This window comes from Cyanistes caeruleus, chromosome 2 (genome assembly GCF_971803275.1).
Source record: "Cyanistes caeruleus chromosome 2, bCyaCae1.hap1.1, whole genome shotgun sequence".
Classification (NCBI taxonomy): domain Eukaryota; kingdom Metazoa; phylum Chordata; class Aves; order Passeriformes; family Paridae; genus Cyanistes; species Cyanistes caeruleus.
This window is the reverse complement of record NC_141702.1, coordinates 7,453,561-7,475,629: the sequence shown is the minus strand read 5'-3', so window position 1 is coordinate 7,475,629 and position 22,069 is coordinate 7,453,561. Positions and strand designations below refer to the sequence as shown.

Below are 22,069 nucleotides of genomic sequence, written 5' to 3'. Positions count from 1 at the left end.
ATTAACAAAAAGTGAATAAATTAAACCTGGGCAAAAGTTTACAAGCAATCAGTGTAATCTCTGTGGTTAAAGATGCAAGCCCTAACAATACACATTCTGCGTCTTTAGTTCGATTATACATTTACATATTTGTATATTTGTATACTACCGCCCAAGGAAAATGTATTGTTGAAGGTAGTTGGACCTCTGTTGTAAGAATTTTTTAATACCCTTTTTCCAGGTGTATTTACTGAGGATAGCTATTACCACTAAAGAACTCCCAAATTGGTGTAATTATATCACATGCTCATTCACAGCTACCTTTTTTTTTTCTTTTGTGAATTATTTCATGAAGATTATATTCAAAATAAAAACTTTTTAATATTCTTCAAGAATAAGCCACCGAGGATGACTGGAACAGGTAAAAATTAAAAAGCTAAATATGCAGGTTAGAAGATCCTGTTTTTATGCAAGACTCGTAAATTCTTTGGTCTCTGTGCTTTTGCTGAAACCATGTTTTTTAATGATTTTACCTTAGCCTTTGTGGCATGGATGCCACTCTGCCATACCTATTTTCACTAGGAAGTGTGATGACTTCCTCCAAGTCATAGCAGGATTATTGTTTTTGTTATTTTTTATATTAGTGAAAGTTTCTTACCCATAGTAGTTATAGTGAATAGATTGCATTAAAATACACCCAGCAGCTCCATAAATTGTTAGAGTCTGTATAATATACACTTGTTTTACTTTAAAATAATGGTGTTTCACTGCTTTTTTTTGTCTTCTGGGTGTATTTTGCTGAATCTGATAAAGGTATTCTTTGGCACAGCATTTAATATATATTCTGCACACTGTGCTTTAAATGTCCTAACAAAACTGTGTCGCAGCTGGATTCTAGCAACCTAAAATGTGGTTTGGATGCAGAAACTTCTGCCTCATTGTGACTGAAATGTTCAAATGTTTTGCTAGGGATAATGTGCATTCTGCCAGCTATGCTGTCATCTTGAGAGCATGGACTACTTGTGGGGAAGACTGGACTTTATTTGCTGTTGGTTTTTTTTTTTTAATTTCATTATCTTGTAAAGCATTTGCTCTTCAGCAGTGTCTGTGACATTATCTGGGGGTAATACAAGGCTGAATATGTGAGGTTTGCCAGTAAATTTTCCAGAATTGCTCTCAATTTTGGAATTCAGGTCATCTCACAAACACTGAAGTCTTGAAAAATATTTGCAGCAGAGCTACAGTGAAATTTTCATCTATCTCTCAAGGCTTTGGGAAATAGGACTTCATCTGAAGTCATACTTAGGACACACATATGAGGACATACTTCATCTGAAATGTACTTATTTCTAATTAATTATCTGAGATACACAGATACAAAGATGGCAACATCACCAAGTTCCACTGGCATGGTGGTGAGCTGGGGAGTCATGTAAGCATGAATTTTCTGTGCCCTTTTCAAAACTCTCTAAGGCTCAGTGTTCCTTGAAATCTGCAGGGTTTAGACACACTGTGAGCTCTATTCTGTAGCAACTGAATTGGAAGCTCAGACTCCATTTGGGATAACATTTGAGAATCTGAAGAATTTCCTCTTGTGTTTCTGGTGGGAGGCAATAATGTGGGCAAGGAACTTCTGTGAGAACAGAATCCTGTGGTACCCCTATAAACACCATATATGACTAAATTCATTTCAGATAGGGTTATCTTTCAGACTGTATTTTTTTTTTAAATGTAAATAATGGAAGACTTGTAAAATATACAGCAGAGAATAAAACCTAAGTTATGCCGTGATTATGAATTTGAACAAGTTGTACTGGGGATCAAAGAAGGCACAAAGTGAATAAAAGAGACATTGAACTTTTGTTTGGCACAGCCTCATTTTTAAAAAACAGGATAAAAAAAAAAGAGAGGAAAAAACAAGTTCCCTTCATTCAGTTAGCATATTTTTCTGGAAAATATATATATATATATATAAATAATATTGTTCCATCACCTTGGCATGCACAGATCTCTATAGCACACACTCAAAATAAAGGCTTGTAATTGAAAAATGTCCTGGCAATACCACAGTTAGAAATCTGAGACACTTCAGTAAGCAACCACAGTCTTTACCCCTACAATGAGCTAGATTCTAATCTATTAGCATCTCTAACTCTGGTGTAACTGAGATCAGAATGCCACCTGTGGCTAAAACAAGGTGTTTCAGCTGGTGGCACCTTGGCTGGCTCTCTCCTGCAGAGTAATTCCAGACAGTCCTTGGTGCTTTGGAGGAGATGGGATTTAGAAGTTGTATGCAAAGTCCAAAACTGAACACTGACTGGCACATAGCTGCCAGTTGGTAGAGATGAGTTCCTGTGGTTCATAATGAGTGTTGGAAAATTAATCCAGCCTTCATCATTGCAGAGAGTGAGCTGCCTTTTTTTTTATATTACTGATTTATATTGATGTTTTTCCACATTGCTCTACTTGCTATTCAGGGAAAGAGTGAATACTTTTTGTGTTCAAATAGATCAGAGCTAATAAGTTCCAGGTTTTTAAATATATTTATCTGTCTATTTCTTGTCCAGTGGGAGACTGGTATCTAAATATCTCTGTGAATCTGAGTTGAGTGCCTTGCTGGAAAAACTGAATTTCAGACTTCATTGTCTCCTTTACTCATGGTAAAATAACTCTTCCAGGCTAAATCTTGCTTCAAGTTAATTAAATAGATGTTAATATTCCTGGTGACTTCAGAGGAAGAGAGATCCAGCTCAATATCTAATAAAAATGTAGGAGTAATAATTTTTCTAATACTAATTTAACCCAACTTTATGAAATGTCTAATACTTTGTGGTATTTTTACTTCAAAAGTATTTTTATTTAAAGCTACTCACCATGAATTCACCAATTTAAGTAGATGTGTCATTTACTTCAACACTTTTGAGAAGCTTGAGTATTTATTTACGTAATAAATGCATACTTAATGTCTTTATTCTTCCGCACTGACATTTCTTTGCCTTGAGATCTGCTTTTAAAAGTAGTTATCTGTCATAAGCTAACTGAAACAGAATGCAGAAATTATGCACAGTTAATAAAGAAACAAAATACGTAATCTGTCAGAGCAGATCCACTGATCTGTGCCTTGTAAATCAGTGTTCCTCTGACAGGGATATGTCTGTGTGCTCTTCCTGCTCCCAGAATAGGGTTTTACTCACCAACTACACATTTTTGTACATATGTCATATAAAGTGGGAAACACCTAAGGAAATACTGTAATTTTTACATAAATATATTTAAGGAATTGCTAAGAAGTTTGGTTAATTAAAAAAAGCCACAAATGCAAATTATTGTGTAAAGCAAGCCCTTCATGTTTTCTATGTGGACTACATTCGAGCTAAGGAGACTTCAGGCAGAAAAGTCACAACTTCTCTCTAAGAATGTTTCTTTTCATCCATGCAGACCCTTGGTTTTACCTTTCTGGAGCAACTGCCTGGGCTAAAGGTATCAGGCTGGCATGATCTATCATCTCTAAACAGAGGCACCTAGCATGGGGACATATATGATGGACAAGACACTGCTACTGCAAGACAAAAGTTTTGTCTCATCTTGTAGACGTTTATAAATTCGGTGAGCTCATTTCTACCCTCAGGGATACAGTGCTAGATGGCAACTCTCCAAATGTCATACGTGTATAACTGACTGCACTGACCTCTCCGACACTGGACCTTGGGTTCTCTGAAATCTCTCTGGGCCTCAGGGAAGGCACTAGAGATGCTCCATCACATCGTTCCAACTGGAGCTGTCCATCACTCTTGCAAGGAGTGTTGTCAATGGCTTTCTTGATGTTTGTGGCTCTTGGAACTCCCTTTCCTCTGTAACAGAAAGGCAATTATGCAATTCTAACATAGCAAACCAGCACATCTGGGGGAGTAGAGTTGATGAAGAAGTTCTTAATCACCCCAACCTTCCCATTTGTGGTTTAGAGTGAGACTCTCGTAGTTCACTGGAGTGGAGAGAAGAAAACCAAATCTTTTCAGAAGGCCACTTAATTTTCACTCTCATCAAGGGCTTAATGTTTTTTGGGCCTTCACAATGCTAAAGAAAAACTGGTGAGCAATTAGGAAGGAAAGCAGGATGGTTATGCAAACATGATCACAGAGAATGAGACTCATTCCTCATTTAATTGTTGGTGTGGGATTCATCCCACAAATTAGTATTTCTGCATTGAAGTAAATAGCTATAGCCACCTACATGAAGGTAGTACCTAAGCTCTCATTAGGCAACAGCATGGAGCCTCAGCTCTCTAACATATCTCTGCACATACACACTACAGCTAGGCAAGTCAGACCCTGTTTCCTGATTCACTTAAAAGTCAGTGGTGAGAAACAGATACTTTTAGGGCATGATTCATTCCATATAAAGTACCTAAAATAGATGAATAGATCTTGCTTTACGCGTCTAACTGAAGTACTCGGCTGGGAAATGGGTATGGACAGATGAATGCCAAGGAAAGGTTGCATAGTCATTACGTGCATGTCCGTTCTAGCTAGAACATTTATCAAGGATCAGCCCACCAACAGCTCTTTCTAGAGCTACATGATTCCTACCTACATCCCTCCCACTGCTGAAAGTCCTCTATGTCTCAAGCCACTCTTTTTTGACTTAGTGCTCCCATATGTACATGCCAGTCTCTTGTGCATGCTTTATAAAGCAATCAGATTTTCAATAGAAACTCCAGAACTTATGTTACAAAAATTATACTGGGCAGAAGAGCATGATATGTTCTTTAGGATATATTTCTGTCTTGGCAAAGAGAGGGAATGAATGATCTAATGGGTCTTTCCATCTGTAAGTCAACATTCAGCTTCCAAATTATGACAGTCTTTTTCTTCATAGGCATTAAATGTATTTGTTTTTGAAAATGTCTCTTATTAGTACCTTCTTTTTTACAAGATGATGTAAATTTATACCTTTGAAGTGATATTTTTATAATTCCCACCAGACACATCAGATAACTTAGGAACCTCTTGCATGGCTAAAAGCTCTTTGCCACAGTGTTCGGACTCAGTTAGATCACTTACAACTGAAAATCCATTGAGACTTGAAGAAGAACAAAGGATAGTAATATTTTTAGCTGATTTATATTTGCCCCAGCTTGGTAAGTTGAAAAGGTCACTAAAGTCTGTCAGCTCTGGGAAAATAATTTATTATTGTAAAGAAACTCAGGACAGCATGAGCTGGACTTAATCCTGTATCCAAACTGGTTGGTTGACAATGTGGACACAGTCAAACTCTTAGCAATACCTGATTTGGAAAGTACACAAGAAAGCAAATTTCATAAAGTATACAAAATTGGTTACTTCTGAATCTGGGTTCTAGCATCTATTCAGGCTGTTAAACTGTGGTTGAGAATATTGATTAAGATTGTGGAGTCTCTATTATTTTGCTTGATGTATGGGGTGTGTTTGATGATAACACTTCTGATGCCCAAGATAGTTGAATAGTTTGCTGTTGCTGGTTCTACTTGGGACAATTTCAGAAGTATCTGAAGAAAGCTGATTCCCAGCTTATTTATAAACCCTTGTAATAAAACATCTTTAACTTTGTCATCCATAGAAATGCTATTGCTAGTTAGACTTCATAGGATCTCCCTACTTGCCTGATACAGACAAAAATATTGATGAAAGTGTTCTAACAAAAACCTGCTAATTAAAATAAAACAGTGGTAGCATTGTGCTACTTCCCACCTGCTTGTTTAAGTAGTTCACCTGTAACTGTCTACGTAGGCTGAAACTGAGCTGTAGTGGATGATGTTTTTAATCTTAGTCCTTAAAATAGTTGAAACATTAGCTAGGATTGTATTGAAGGTCCTATGGGGATCTGCATTTTTACTGAAAGGCTGTGATGGTTCTGTTTTGGCCCTCTTTTTTATCTTAGATAAGGCCTCAAATGTAATGGAAAATAAAATTAAAAATACTTTTTCCTGCTTCCCTAGTAGGAAGGATTAGAAATGTTTCCACTTGGTCAGTTTGAGCCTAAACACCTTTTCTCCAGGATTCAGCCACCTTGCCTCTATAGGTGCACAATCTGAAATGGCTGATTCAGACTTGTCTTTCTCTAAGAGAGCTAAAGGCCAAATGCTGGGTCAACCTTGATGAGGAGCCAAATACCAGAGAGATTAGTGTTCGTGTTTCTCCTAGAGATGAATGTAAAAAGTCTGAGATTTTTAGTGGCTGTCACTGATCTGTTGACACTTACCTGGAATTAAAGCTGTCCCTGGAGTATCATGCAGAAAAACCCAACTTTTTACAATCTTTCTGTGCTCTCCTACTTGTGGCTGCCATGGTATGTTACAATATGCCTCTCTGGCTCCTGAACTTTTAGTTATAACTTCAGATCATTTTGGTCAGGAGGTTCTAGAAACTCATCAAATAGTGTTATAATTGCACATGCAGAATGAAGAAAAGCAAATACAACCTTAATTTTCTGAGTCCATTAGCCAGCTCCCTTGATTCATTTATCTGGAGGATTGAGAATGCCAGTTAATTTCATTTCCACAGTTACATTTTCCAAAATCATCGAAAGACTAATCAAAAGCTTGTAGCTAATATTTGCGGCTTGTTTGGTTTTCTCCTGTTGTTTGAACTGCTTCCAATATGTATTGCCAGTGACATTTCTCCACCAAGCAGAATAAATACCAAAACTATAGAGAAATAATTTTGCTGAGGAAAGCAGCAAATGTGTTGCCCTGTAAATACAAAGTTTCTCAAAGCCACTGACGTCCTTCTGTAACTTCCATGGCAAGGAAATGATTAGTTTACTGAATAGATGCAATATATATAATTCCAGTACTCTTCCACAGTTTGAAAGATAAATTTGCTTTAATTTTTAATCCATTTTTTGCTATGAAATATTGGGTGGAAAAGAAAATCTAATCCTCTTGGACTGTCTGCTTAAGATATTGTTATTATTGGAATTTTATTTGTGAGACTGCACTGCATGACCCTGAGTTTAGGCTCAAGGTGTTACTTGCCCTCTTTATTTATGATAAAAGAGGATCTCTTCCCCTGAAGTATTTGGAATGTAAACAAGAATGATCATTCTTGTTATATAAATTAAGTACTGAGACAGAGAGCAATTCAGAGCATATCTTCAATTCAGCAAGCTGCCTTCTAAAGAGTAGGCAGTGCAGAATTTGCGCCTTCCGTTTATGGGCAATTTAGTGCTTTGCCTTCCAGGGGTGTTCTTTGTATGCATATGGAATCTATTACACATGATTTGTAGATCCTTTGTAGATTTTAAAAACAATGAAGAATGGGATTTCACAATATAGGAACTATGAACTAAGTTAAAACACCCTAAAAATTTGAAATCTGTTTGTCTTCCTAAAAGTGGAAATGCATAAATATTTTGTAAACAGTGCCGACTGTAGGGGTTTTAACTAAAGAAAATGGGACATTCATCTGCTGAACTTTGAGATTTTGGGTTTTTCTCAAAATGACTGTGGCAAATTTTCCTCTTTGTGACCACTGATCTTAGATGTTGGAGTCATGTGGTTCCATCAAAACACTTGGGAAAGAGCATTAAGAGAACCATCCACTTTTCCAGTCCGCTCTTTCTGGTGCCAGGACAGAAAAAAGTGCTATGGGAAGGTCTTGTGGTAAATGACTGTTCAGGAACATGAGCTCTACAGAGCTTTGGAGAGAGAGACTACTGGACTTTGCCCTTGACACAGATATACTGGATACCAAATCCAGTGTGGTAGAGGTGCAATGGCTTTCAAAGAGCATTCTTAATATACTAATCTGGTCTGCTTTGATAATCTGGTTTTAGCCATTTCCTTGGTCATGAACTTTCCCTCTTAGTCCCTTTGTTCTTTCTGTTTCCCCTCCAGTTCCTTTCCAGTTCTAAACCACTTTTTCTTGTATTTCAGAGGCTTTCCTGAAAATAAGGACATTCCTTGTTTCAGTCTACTCTTCCGAGATCTTCATGTGCTGTAGACTTGTTAACATGTATTTAAGGATCTCGATGCCTCCACTGAATACTGTGAGGGGGAAAATAACATTACTTTTGGTTCAATATTGGTGGTGTCAAAGATTTTTTAAAAATATTCATCTAACAATTTTGAGATACTCTCTACAAATCCTTATTTTCTGTCTTGGAATTTAGCCTTACCTTTCTTTCCCATGGTCTTGGGAATACGAGTGTTGAGGATCTAATTAGCCCATGCCCAAAAGAGGCCTTTAGAGTCCCACCATGGGACAAGAGGCCATGGGATAGGATGATTGTAAATACAGTATGTTAAACTTAGTTCACAGTTTAGTCCCTCCTAATCCCGTCTTGTGGCTTCTGAATTTTGCTGCTGGTGGGCTTTGCTTTTTTATCATGATTGTCAGTCTGCCTGAGAATGCTGGGGTCTGCCTTTAAAGCCTGTTACTTGTGATGACAGTTGAAGCAGATAATTCTGTGATCCCATCTGAATTATGTCTATTATGTGATTAGATCCAATCTCCTGTCACAAGACACAACTCAAGAACAGCTACTTTCCCATCATGGAGAGATGCATGGCCTGATCAAAGGAAACATGTAATTTTAAAAGCTAAAGTGAACCCAGCAAAGAATAATTTGCTTTTATTAATTGTATTTATGTCTTCTGATGCTCTGATCATCTGAGAGGACACAGATATCTACCTGGAGCCTGGATGAAAGCAGTCCTTTCTTGTAAGTCAAGAGCCCTAATAGTACACCATGTACCTAGAATTTCCCTTTATAACTCCCCTTATGCACTCAGCTTTTCTTGTGCTGTCCTTGTTGCTCTGTAGTGACTCAGAGGCACCTCTGGAATTAGTAATGTTCATGTGCTCTTAGTGCTTCTGTGCCACTTACCTCCTACCTGGTATTTTCCTATTTCTCAAATGCATTTTGAGTATCTTTCTACAGATCAGAAATCAAATGACAGTGTGACTGGCAATGGAAAAGAATCCGTTTTCCGAATTTGGCTGTTACAGACCTCCTCTGATAAACTGCAGTAAGTGCCTGCTTATTCTGTACGTGCTACCTACAGATGCAGAATTCACTGGAATGGGAGGCAGGTGAAAGGAATACGTGTTCAGCCCTCATTACTGCTTCTGGACTCATGTGAGCTCATGATTTTCCTCCCTTTCCCATTTTGGGGGACTTCAGCCAGCCAGCCCTGGTACTTCAGAGTATTTGACCCACAAGGAAAGATAGATACAATTGTGCATCCAGGCAAAGGAACAGTCTGATCAGAGTAATGTGAAAAGCTGCGTGGAGATGGTCAGTGTAGTTAAGAGCATGCATGCAAGGGCCACATTATTCACAGTTACGAACCAGCACAGTAATTGCCCAGTTCAGTCATCCTGACAACTTCCCAGGAAGATATTTTTTCCTGGAGAGATCCCAGTTTGTAACAGATAAAAATCCTGAAAAAGCAATGTCAGGGAAGTGCAGGTTGGAATTAGATGGATACAGACAGCTCTTTTAGTTGAAAAACTGATGATGTTGTGGTTCCATTTTAATTTTTAACTCAGAAAACACAGAACTGCAAACATAACTATTCCTTTAGAGGCAGTGGAAACTCCTGAGATTCAAATAGACAGTAAGTGCATGAGGAAGTAGTCTGTTTCAGGCACACTCCTCAGAAGTAGTTGTAGCAAGGTTGAATATGTAATCTCACATAATAGGAATACCATACATACGTTGATTTTTCCAATTTAAAACATGGATATGAAAAGGAACTTATAAATTGTCTTGCACAGACACTCAAGGTCACTGCCAGCCTGCTGGAGACCTGCCGCTGCTGCTGCTGTGTGGGGTCACCAGCGGTGGGTACCACTGCCCTGATGCTGCCGTTCACCAGAAGAATCGGGGCGACATTCCCTTCAGCGAGCACACGTAATGTGCGAGCACGGATGCCTTCCTCCATGGCTCTTTCTAACGGGAAATGCCGAGCCTCCTCTCGCATTCAGCCGCGTCCTGGTGTCTGGATGGTTTGAAACGCGGCGCTTGGTTTCCCTGCCTGCAGTACCCCAGCGGTACCCCCGCTCCCGAGCTCAACTCCACACGGGGGGTACAGTCACACGGGGTACAGTCCCACGGGGTACAGTCACACGGGGGTACAGTCACACGGGGGTACAGTCACACTGGGGGTACAGTCACACGAGGTACAGTCACACGGGGGGTACAGTGACGGGGGGGTACAGTCACACGGGGTACAGTCACACGGGGTACAGTCACACCGGGGGTACAGTCACACGGGGTACAGTCACACGGGGTACAGTCACACGGGGGGTACAGTCACACGGGGGTACAGTCACACGGGGGGTACAGTCACACGGGGGGCACAGTCACACGGGGGTACAGTCACACGGGGCACAGTGACACGGGGGTACAGTCACACGGGGTACAGTCACACCAGGGGTACAGTCACACCAGGGGTACAGTCACACGGGGTACAGTCACACCGGGGGTACAGTCACACTGGGGTACAGTCACACGGGGGGCACAGTGACACGGGGGTACAGTCACACGGGGGTACAGTGACACTGGGGTACAGTCACACCGGGGGTACAGTCACACGGGGTACAGTCACACGGGGGTACAGTCACACGGGGTACAGTCACACGGGGGGTACAGTCACACGGGGGGTACAGTCACACGGGGGTACAGTGACACTGGGGTACAGTCACACAGGGTACAGTCACACGGGGGTACAGTCACACCAGGGGTACAGTCACACCAGGGGTACAATGACACTGGGGTACAGTCACACGGGGTACAGTCCCACGGGGTACAGTCACACGGGGTACAGTCACACGGGGGGCACAGTGACACGGGGGTACAGTCACACGGGGGGCACAGTGACACTGGGGTACAGTCACACGGGGATACAGTCACACGGGGTACAGTCACACGGGGGTACAGTCACACGGGGGTACAGTCACACGGGGTACAGTCACACAGGGGTACAGTCACACTGGGGTACAGTCACACTGGGGTACAGTCACACGGGGTACAGTCACACGGGGGTACAGTCACACGGGGGTACAGTCACACTGGGGTACAGTCACACGGGAGGTACAGTCACACGGGGTACAGTCACACGGGGGTACAGTCACACGGGGTACAGTCACACGGGGTACAGTCACACGGGGGTACAGTCACACGGGGGGTACAGTGACACCGGGGGTACAGTCACACGGGAGGTACAGTCACACGGGGTACAGTCACACGAGGTACAGTCACACGGGGGGTACAGTGACGGGGGGGGTACAGTCACACCAGGGGTACAGTCACACGGGGGTACAGTCACACCAGGGGTACAGCCACACCAGGGGTACAATGACACTGGGGTACAGTCACACGGGGTACAGTCACACGGAGGGCAAGCGCCGGTGACACCCCCTGGGGAGAGCGCTCCGCCGGGAGCCATCGCTAAAGCGAGCCCTGCCCGGGGGATGGCAGCAGCATCCTCCGCACGGCCGCGGTCTGGGGGGCGATGACAGCGGGGGGACACCCCCGCCGCCAGGCTCTCCTCGTCCCCGCGGCCCCCGGCGCCCGGAGCGGGGGCGGGCGGACCCCTCCCCTCCCCTCCCCGTGCTCCCCGCCCCTGGTCCGCATTGGCTGCGGGCGCTGACGGGCAGCCGGGGCGGCCCCTGCCCGCGGCCGCCCAGGGGCACTGCCCGCACTGGGGGTCCGGCCGCGCCGGGGAGCGGGGCTGAGTCGAGCCGGTGTCGCCATGGGGGTGGAGATCGAGACCATCTCTCCGGGAGACGGTACGAGGCCGTGAGGGGAGCAGCCTCGCGGCGCGGGGACGGGGGCGTCCGGTCCGGCCGGGCACCCCGGGGCTCCGGGAGTGAGGGAGCCGCGTCCCCGCCGGCGGCAGAGCGGGCAGCGCGCTGAGGGGAGGCGGCGGGGGCGGGAGGCGCGGCACGGCCGCAGCCCCGCGGACACGAACCCCCGCTGCGGGAGAGGCGGAGCGCGGCCAGGCGGCCGCCCGGGGTCGCGGCGGCGGCGGGGGCGGCAGGGGCCGGGGTTTCTGTGGAATCCTCTGGCAGCTGCACAGCCCGAGCGCGGGGTCAGCGCCGGCGCCCGGCGGGGAGTCCAAACTTTCCCCGGTGGCGAGCCCGGCCTCGCCGGGGCCACCGGCCGTTCGTGCCAGCATCCCCCGGCGAGGCACCGCCGCCTCCCGGTCCAGCGTGAGATGCTGGCGAGGGATTATGTGCAGCCCGGGTAGCAGTCACCTCTCCTTGGCGCACGCTTGGCTTTCGAGAGCCAATTCGCCGTGTTCTGCTCTTCCTCGGCACGATAATGTAATTCCGTAAGGTTTTTTCTGTTGGGTTTTTTTAAGACAATGTAATTTCTAACGTACATATATAGGTATATAATAGGCCAGATTCATCACTGGCTGATATACAACCATAAATAATTCATTCAAGTTGATAGCAGATTAAGTTTCTTGGCCCAGTATCTTTCCTTTCTTTGTGTATACTTTTAAATTGGCTTCTCCCTCTGTGCTGTTTAGCTCTAGAGATCAAATTCTTCTTTTGGTTGCACAGATGTAAAAGAATAACACCTATATCAGCATAAGTAATGGTGCTGAGTTGGGAATGGGAAGGAGGTTGGAACTATGTATTCTATGTATTAAATAGATCCAGGCTATCATTGTAAGTAATAAATGATTCCAAATAAAACTATATGGATTAGTTCTTTTGGTTGCAAGTCTTAATCAAAATCAGCTGACTTTAAATACTGTCTTAAGCCACAGTGAGTCCTCGGTCTTGTGAATCTCTGCTTTTAATTTGGCTTTGATGTGAAATTAGGTAGGTTCATTGGTTTTGCTGGTGGTACACTCACACAGCAGAGTGTGTGTCCATAAGGTCTGAAACTGCTTTTCTCAGTTCTCTGTATAACAGTGGATCATTTTAATAATACCTGTTTTACTGGGAGTAGGATTCATCTCACATAATTTTTCTCACGTTAGCTGGGTAGTCGAAAGCAGTCTTTTGGGTTTTCTCTGTGGCCATCTCCAGAGAATAATTTGTCTGGCCTTTCTCTGGATAGGCTGTCTTTCTCTCAAAGCACTGCTAATTCTTTGCTGTCAGTAGAGGAAGCCCTGGAGACTGGCATGCAATAGTTGCCTGTGGTTTAGATGACCGTGAATTTAAAAGAGATTAATCCCACTTTAGCATACCATGGTGCCCTTACCAGATACCTACTGTACTGCATTTTGTGCAACATGCAGCTAGGAGTATTCCAGCCAGCTAAGCCGATGAGCAAGGCTGTTCAGATGGTGCTTGGAAGCACCACTTTCTCAATTTTTGTGTTGTAAATCTCGGTTCATCATATTAGCCTACTGTCTGCCACTTACTGCTTATGTGGTTTTGGCATGTGAACCCTGAGGCCATAGCTTGTGTGTTACCTGCTGGTTTACACCCTGTGAAAAGCCCTTTAATACAAATCTTAAAATGTTAATTCTGACCAAAGAGCGAGAAAGCCAACCAAGAGAGATCAGCCTCACTTTCATAGCATCACAGAATCGTTTGGTTGGAAGGGACCTTAAAGATCATCTTGTTCCAACCTCCCTGCCATGGGAGGCAGTTCCCCTAGACCACATTCCCCTAGACCAGGTTGCTCCAAGCCCTATCTAGGCTGACCTTGAACATTTTCAGGGATGGGGCATCCACAACTTCTGTAGGCAACCTAACTCAATCCCCAGTTTTTAGCTTTCTGTCAAGGATGTTCCTTAATAATCAACCTCACTGATACTTTTAAGTTCTTCTGAGCCTGGGCACTCCCTTGGCCAACCTTGAGAAATCAAGGTTAGCATCTTTAATACACCACTGGAACCTAATTGAGCCTCAAGAGTCATCCCTTAGCTTTTAGTACCTTTGGCAGTACCTAGAACAGGTAAAATAGAAATGGTAATTTCAGTATCCAGTGTCAAGCAAATAATTTAAGCTTTCCTTCCTTTCAGTATGAATATTTTAGGAGGAGCTACCAGGCTCTTAAAAGAACTCAGTGTACTACTGCTTTACTGTTGCCTGGTGCTACAAAATTAAACTGCTTTTGTCTGCGAAAATTTCTGTAAAACCCATCCCTGCTAATTAAAGATGCCCTCACAGAGCTGTCTTTCTTGAGTGAAAGGCATTAAAGATATGAATACAAATGGATTTTCTCACAATGTCAGACTGAGACTTTATTTGAAAAATTATAGCAAAAGCATTCTGAGAATTATTAAAAGTTATAATCCATGAAGGTTTGACTGTCCTTTTGCACTTACAGAAGGTAAATGCACATGTAATGCCTACATATATAGGGAGAATTATCTAAGAAAAGTATTAGGCCTAAGAGCTAAATAGCAGCCAAGTTGTCTTGCATATTAGTGATTTAGTTAACACATAATCATAGAATCATGGAGTTGATAAGGTTGGAAGAGACTTCTAAGGTCATCAAGTCCAACCATCAACCCAGCACCACCACCACCATGTTTACTGTTAATCCATGTCTTCAGATGCCAAATGCATGTGCTTTCTGAACACTTGAAAGGATTGTGACTCCATCACTTGTCTGGGCAGTCACTGTTTTACAACCCAATTCTTTACAACCTTTTCTGTGAAGAAATGTTTCCTAATATCCAATCTAAACTTAACCCAGTGCAACTTGAAGCCATTTCCCCTTACTTTCCCCCTCACTTTTACCCTCCACTTGTTCTCTGAGAGAAGAGACTGATTCCCACTTCACTACAACCTCCGGTTAGAGAATTGTAGAGAGCAATAAGGTCTCCCCTGAGCCTCCTTTCCTCCAGGCCAAACACCCCCAGCTCCCTCAGCTGCTCCTCCTGGGACTTGTGCTCCAAGTTGTATGAGGAGCCACTTACATCTACAGCTGTCATGTGTATGTCTCAGGTATCCTAAAGTAAGCAAATGACAAATACCAGATCTCAGTTCAGCATTTTCCTCTGAAAAGATAAACTTGCATAGCCAGGTCAATCAGAAAAAATGAAAGAATAACATTTTATAATTTTAACAGGACGGACATTTCCAAAGAAGGGTCAGACGTGTGTGGTGCACTACACAGGTAAGGCATGTTCTGGATTTCTCTAGATACCAACTGCTTCACATTCAAGAGTAATTTCCATTTCAGATGTCTGTTGTATTTTTTGTTTTGTTCTGTCACTCATAATCCATTGAATAATGTTTGGATGGGTTTCCTGCCTATTTCACTTCTAGCTGAGCTGTTCAGGCTACAGTAGCTAGATGTGCCTGCTGGCAGATTTGCCATGGGTAGTGTTCAATGGTGAGAGCTTTGCAGAAGAAGCTGCAGAGCTGATTCATTAGGCCATTTTATTAGCTAATGAAATTGAGCGTGAAACAGTCAAAATGCTGGGGTTCATATTTTTACAGCCTCTGATCTTGACACAGACAATTAATGATTGTATATATCTTTAAAAGCATGTGTCCATGTATTGGCAGTAAAATTCATTCCAGATTGAAGAGATCAATACAAGGTCTGTTTAAACACCTGCTTTATGGACTTGTGTTAATCTTAAGTGGTGAGCTGGTTAATGGAGCTGCTTATGCTGAGGAAGAAAATGTTCTTTAAATTAGTTTATGGTGTCATGCTTTGTGTGTAGTTATATGAGTTATCAAAAGGATGCAAAAATCTCTGTAGTCCAAGTCTCCAACTGGGAAATTCACTTCAAGAGCTGCCATTTTATGGGATATTTGCCTTAAGAAGCTAACATGCAGGTTATGTAGGGATTGAAGCTTCTGACCCGGGCCTAGATTGTGAGGTAATGTTTTCCTTTGGTGTTCAGGGTGATAGGAAAGTTCTCTCTGGTAACTGTTGCTTTCCTTCAGTTTTCAACTGGAACAAGATGGGAATGTTTTCCAATAAATATAAATAATTAAGTAAACCTGTTTGTATTTCCACTAAACTTAGACTTTTTACATGATTTCAATAATACCACCATTCAGAAGGTTATGTGGGAATTAGTGCACCGGCTCAGGGTGGAGGTTGTCTGGGTTTAAGCTCTCATATATACATTTATATATTCAAAGTATATAATGAGGATTTCTGGTTTGAATTAGAAGATGTTAAACACATGGATCTCCCATTCCAGTCTCAGCTCTTACAGACATTTCTCTGTAACTTAAATATGAAAATAGATGTTTTGAAATTATTTTTGTGAAGATGCTGAAAGATATGCTTCTCTTCCTGTCCAAACTTCAGAAGGTTTTATGAAATAAAATTGTCACCTCCCACCCCTAGTTAGTTCAAGATAAATTTAAATGTCAGAACTGAAATAGGCAAAAAAATTTGAGCCTGGTGGCTCCCACAGAGCACATTTTTTTCTGGATAACCTCAGAGAGTGTGAATGGTAAATGTGAAAAGATAACAAGATGCTGCATACTCCAGTTGATATTAGACAGTGTCTTAGATGAGGCTGTCGTAAGTTGTCTTTGACATAAAAGACTTTATAAAAACTCATTAAATCAATCTCTAGTATAAACTGTGCTTTCTCCATATATCTTGCTGCTGGTGCTATGCAACCTCTGTTGATTTCCAGACTAGATCAGATATCAGGGGAAGCTCATCACCTCAGTTCCACTGCTGGTGCCAGCAGTCTTTGGTGGAGGTGTTTTTAAATTGAGCCCATGGTTAATGGATAGAGCGTTTCCTTCCAGTGATCTGGCATGTGGGGAAGATGACATCTGTTGTTTTAGTTTAGAACAGTTTTATCTGGATCCAGTACACTTTCTTTTTGTACTGATGAGATTCTGTATGTGCCTGGTATTTATCTTGGAATGATCTCTGTCTTATTTATTTGATCTTCCTAGGCCACAATGCTCACCACACTCCCCTGAGTCCTGCTTTGGGAATTGGGTAGCTAAGTTACAGGGTAGTCTGCAGAGAAATCCAGAACCTCTGCCTTTGTACCTAAAATGAGAATTAGGAAAAACTAAGACACCTAAGTGCAAGGAAATGATCCATAAATGCTGCTTAATATTGTATAGCATGTATAACTCCCAAGTTATCTCCATATTCAGCCTATGTGGTACTCTGGAGCTGGGCACAGATACCTGTGAGGAGGTGCTGTGTTATGGGAGGTGAGGGAACCATGCACTGACTGGACTCCATCAAGATCCAGAGATTGTTTGTATCCCCAGTAAAGCCTGACCTCACTGGGGTGCTTGGAGCACAGCTCTGAATCCAGGATCAAGCAGAGCAGAGAGCCAGAAATGGCCAGTGGGAGCCCACTTGATGTGTAATTGCTGAACAGCTGCTTTAGACATGGCAAACCTATCTTGCTGGCTCTTGCAATAGAACAGGGTCTAACTCTGCCTGCCACATCCTGAACTGCAACCATTACATTCCTTGGGAGAAGAAAGCTGAAATTTCCCACCTCCTCCAGTTTAGCTTGGGACACTGAGCAGTGAAGACTGCAAAAGCCATGGGCAAGGAAAGAAGCAGGCAAGAGGGTGAGTATTTGGTGCAGTCACTCATGCAGGGATATAGAGAAATTGTAGTGCAATCCCTGTCTTTGGGGATTAATTCAATACCTTTTTTCAATCCTATGATTTTCCCATGTGGTGGTGCCATGTAACTTCTTGCAGTGGTCCTTCTGCTCTCATAGCAACACACACTGTGGTGATCCAGCTCCTTAGCACAAGCATGGTTGGTCCTGAAGAGCTAGTTTGTGTGCATGCATAGAAGAAACATTGCCTTCCCACTAATTATTCCTTTCCCAAAGGAGAGGAGAGGCTAAAATGGGTTCTCTTGTGCCAGAGAAAATTATGAATCTTTAGGGAGACTCCAGTGAGGAGTGGGCTGTGGGCTCTACAGTGTCTTATTTCCCCTCTTACCTTTGCTCATGTAGGCATGCATTTACCATGTGATGGGGGCTGGTGTCAGAGAGTGTGGACTGGAAGGGACTGCTGGTGCTGCAGGAGTAAAAGGCCTGTAGTAACCTCTACTTTTTAGGAGTAAGCTTTCTGTATGACTTGTCCTGGTGGTCCATGCAGGAAAAGTCCAGAGAGGACTAAAGGCTGGGACCCCAGATGTTTGGCAGAGCTTTAGAGTTCTGTCTACTTGTCCTCCAGGATTTTATGATTCATCACCAAGGTAGAGATTCAGCAGGGTAGTTTCTAGTCTGACAACCCTACATGTTCTGGAGGAGTGGGAAGTGAGAACTGGAATCTCCTCAAGATGAAGGAGAACTGTGATTGAGTTTTACACTTCTGCTGTCAGCACTCCAGCTATTAGGCTGTTATATGTGTCAGCTTTTCCTCTTTCTCTCCTTGATCAACTGGATACATAATCTCAGGGTGCAGTGTGGTCTGACTCCCAAAAGCATTGTGATGCCTTAAGGAACAGACCTAAGTTCCAGTGGCAGCAGGAGTTAAGGTGCAACCTCACCAGGGAGCAGTTTAGAAAGGACCTCTTCATTGAGGAGATAGTTTTTAATTATTTTTTTTTCCCTTAGGAGTAATTCTCAGCTGCTTTACAATTGGAGCAGGATTTTTGGATTACCCTTCAGAAGTACCTAATTGCCCTTTCATAAGATGTCTTAGTGCCTAACTTTGGTCCTGTAAATCACCTGCTAATTTTTCAGCTTTGCACTGCCTGATTTAAGTACACAAATAGATGTCCAGAGAATTGCAGAAGATTAGATGGGGGACTGTGATAGAACATGAAACCAAGTCTCAGTTGTAGTATATGATGGAAAAATGTGGTCAGATGCTTATCTTTGTTAACAAATATAACAAATATGGTAATGTCTTCTTAGCATCCAGTGTCCATGTTGAGTCTCAAAAGTTACATGACACAATATTACTGTAATGGGATTAATAGATAAGGCAGAGCACTGGCCCTAAAATGCATTTGCAGCAGCACTGGTTTATGTCATGCTTTTTGTCGCAGATTTCCTTGAGCAAGCTTCTCAAAGCCTTTGGCAGTCTGCTTACTCCTTCTGTTTTCCATCTGCAAAATGATAGTTGTATTTTGTCTGCCTCATGTAGAGAGATTGCAGGCAGTTTGAGATATGAGCTGCCTCCTTCTTCATGCCTGTTGTAATGGCCACCTAATCTTGATTGGGTCTTCAGGTTACACTGGACAGTAGCACAAGCAAACTCATTAATCCTGGCATACATAAAAGGAATTAAGGCATTTTTTGCAGTTTTGTTTCCTGTGATTTAAATTTGTTGACTCTGGCAATAGGAATTAGCAGTGTAGAATTTTCAAAGATTTATGAACATGATACAAAATGTGACTTTCAGTTAGAAATGCCCCTCAACAAAACCTTTACTGAGGAGAGATATGCTCTGTCTGGAGACTGTGAGGTAAAACCTGCACTCCAGGAAGCTGAATCCAATTCCCAGCCCTCCTGCTGGATGATGGGGTGTCTTCACACCAGCTTTGTGTGTACTGACTCTAAATCTGCTCATGAAAATGACAGGGCATCTTTTTTTCTCAGGTTATTCAGAGTTGACAATCTCTTGTGTTGTCTCATGTAGCTTGTGGCAGAGCTGGATTCTTAAACTCTTTGTCTTTCTCCTTGGCCACCTGTAAAACTGATTATAATACAGTCACCCTTTTTAAGGAACTGATGATAACCAATGTTTCTAGTGTGCTGGAACTGACTTATTTGAGTGAGACTATAAAGACATGGTAAATCATTAATTATTTATTAAACTGGACTTCTCACAGATTTTTCATAAACTTTTTAGGCTAGGATTATGACCCCAAAATTACACTAAATAGATTTCAAATAGAAGATAATATTTCAACTGGAAGTGATCTAAAATTATTATTTCTTCCAACTGCCTGATGGCATTAGAGCTGACCAAAAGTTAAAGTATGTTGTGAAGGTCATTGTCCAAATGCCTCTTAAACCCTGACAGATTTGGGGCATCAACCACTTCTAGGTGTTGTGCACCCCTACTCAGTGAAGAAATGCTGCCTAATGTCCAGTCCAAATCTCCCCTGGAGCAGCTTGGAACCATTCCCACATGTCATGGATCACAGGGAGAAAATCCCAGCATCTTTTTTTCCACTTCGATATTTCAATACTGAGAAGTTGATTTTTTAAATTATTTTTAATGTTTAAAGTGAAATTCCACATTGAAATAAATGAATACTACTCCATTTATTGCAGCTGAGCTGTACAAATTCATTCTGTTTTAGGAAGCAGGATTTTATTTAAAGTAGAACAAATGATTAATTGTTCTTTTCCTAGTGGTCTGAGGACAAATTTGTATCATCTTCTTTTCCCATATATTTTCCCATATATTTCCAGAATTACTTTATATTGTTTCTTTAGCTTTGGCAGTAGTGTAGTGTTGAGAATTATGGTTATGTCTGTGAAGTCGAAAGCTCTTTATATAACAAAAGCATACTGCATAGATATAGATGAACTGTAATTCACAGAATGTGCTTGATTTATCATGATTCAAAACAGTATTTTCCATTTAACACAACAGAAATTTAATGCAATTCCCTTGAAATAATCCTTGCCAAAAAGATCTGCCTATTTTTCTTGGATCAAAATCAACCCAACCTTAAGTGTACATAGTAATATCCAGAGATTTGTCTATACTGACATACTCTCCAAAAGACTAACATAAATTCAGAATAACTTTACAGAGTATCGTCTCTTTGTCTATGAGCATGACTGGACGAACATCAGAACTCACTTTGTACCAGGTGAGTTCAGGAGGATGTTATTTCTCTCATCCCACTTTCTGAAACATCTACACCACTTCAAGTGGGAGCTCTGCATGTGTAGCTGAGAGGAAAGTTGAACTAAGTAAGACATGTAATCAAAATTCTTTGTCTCCAGGAGGCTGTCTAGCTGGGTTTGGAAAAGGATAGTGAACACTGCAATTAGAGCTATCATTAATAAAAATTGTGTTGTAACAGACATTATAATTGAACCTTGATATAAAGCTAGCTAAATCTTGCTTACCTAGAAGGAATTTAATTCTTCAGTCAAGCATGTTCCCAAGATACAATATACCAGAGAAGTATGGAGAAGAAGTCTCCTCTTTTGGAGACTGCCAATGTTTAGTATTTTTTTATTTAATACCCTGGTTTGAAAGTATGAAAGCCTTTTTCTTCTGTGGAGATCTTGGTGGCAGCTAAGCACTTAGAAACATCTTTTTACATTGGTGAATCATAACTGCTAAAAGTAGTTTTAGTCCTCCTTGAGGAACAGAGTCTTTTGCTGCCCCTTAGAAACAATTTACAAGTCTTAAACTCTCTCAATAAGGGGATAAAAATTCTCATCTTTGCTTATTTAATATAGATTAGTTATCCCTGAAAGTATTTTTGCAGTGACTTTTGCCTGATAGTCATGATAGTGATCAGAGTCCAGAAGTAAAAGTCTGAGCAGAAGAGATTTCTCCAACACATTTTGCTGCCAGCTTAGTGACTGATGTCAGCTATATTACTTGCTCTTCCATTTTGTAAATTTGATAGAAAAAGGGGCTGTGCCTCTCAAAATTGTCATGCAATTAATGTTAGCAAGTACAGTGAGACTCACTGTAAGAAGCTATTGATGTGAAAAAGTGATTTGATTGATAAAAAGGTTCAGAGATTTGTAAGAGAAAAAGTAGCCATTTCAGCAGCAGAGTGAGTGAGTTTAAATTGAACGCACCAGATTGTTGCCTGATGGAAAAGGATCAGTGTAATAAACTGTAGCCTCAGGTTTCCCAGTTGTTCCTCCTTTGCTCTGTTGCTGTGTATGGTGCCCATTGGTTTCACTGAAATCACTTGTGGTGTTAGATGTTATTTAATGTGGGTAAGTAAATCAAAAAAGGACCTTGAACTATTTTAACAGTGTTCTTATTGACAACCTCAGCTCTGAAGCCTTGGTTTGACTAGGAATTGGAAGTCTCTCCCCTTAAGGGTGCTCCCCATGGCACTGAGGTGTTATTTGGACTGCTGCTGATATGCTTTGAGCAAAGAAAGGAAAGGCTTCAGGATTGCCCATGAACACTGTCTTATATTCATTTGGGAAGAAGACAGCATGAATTTCATTCTTGCAGAGTAAAGAAGATTATAAATAGATTTCTTCAAGATAGCATAC

General features: G+C 41.9%; 1 protein-coding gene across 3 annotated transcripts in view; it reads left to right on the top strand.

Moving 5' to 3' along the window:
- The first annotated feature begins 11,609 nt into the window (after positions 1-11,609).
- Positions 11,610-22,069, top strand: part of FKBP1B (FKBP prolyl isomerase 1B) — a 44,047-nt gene continuing 33,587 nt past the window's right edge. Inside the window, exons 1-2 of one of the 3 annotated variants that reach the window (XM_086875679.1) lie at positions 11,610-11,753; positions 15,010-15,057. In XM_086875679.1, coding sequence (XP_086731805.1) covers positions 11,717-11,753; positions 15,010-15,057 — 85 coding nt within the window. In that variant the 5' untranslated portion in view covers positions 11,610-11,716. The remainder of the gene's footprint in view (positions 11,754-15,009; positions 15,058-22,069) is intronic. The other 2 variants (XM_086875678.1, XM_086875680.1) reach the window with 2 other exon arrangements.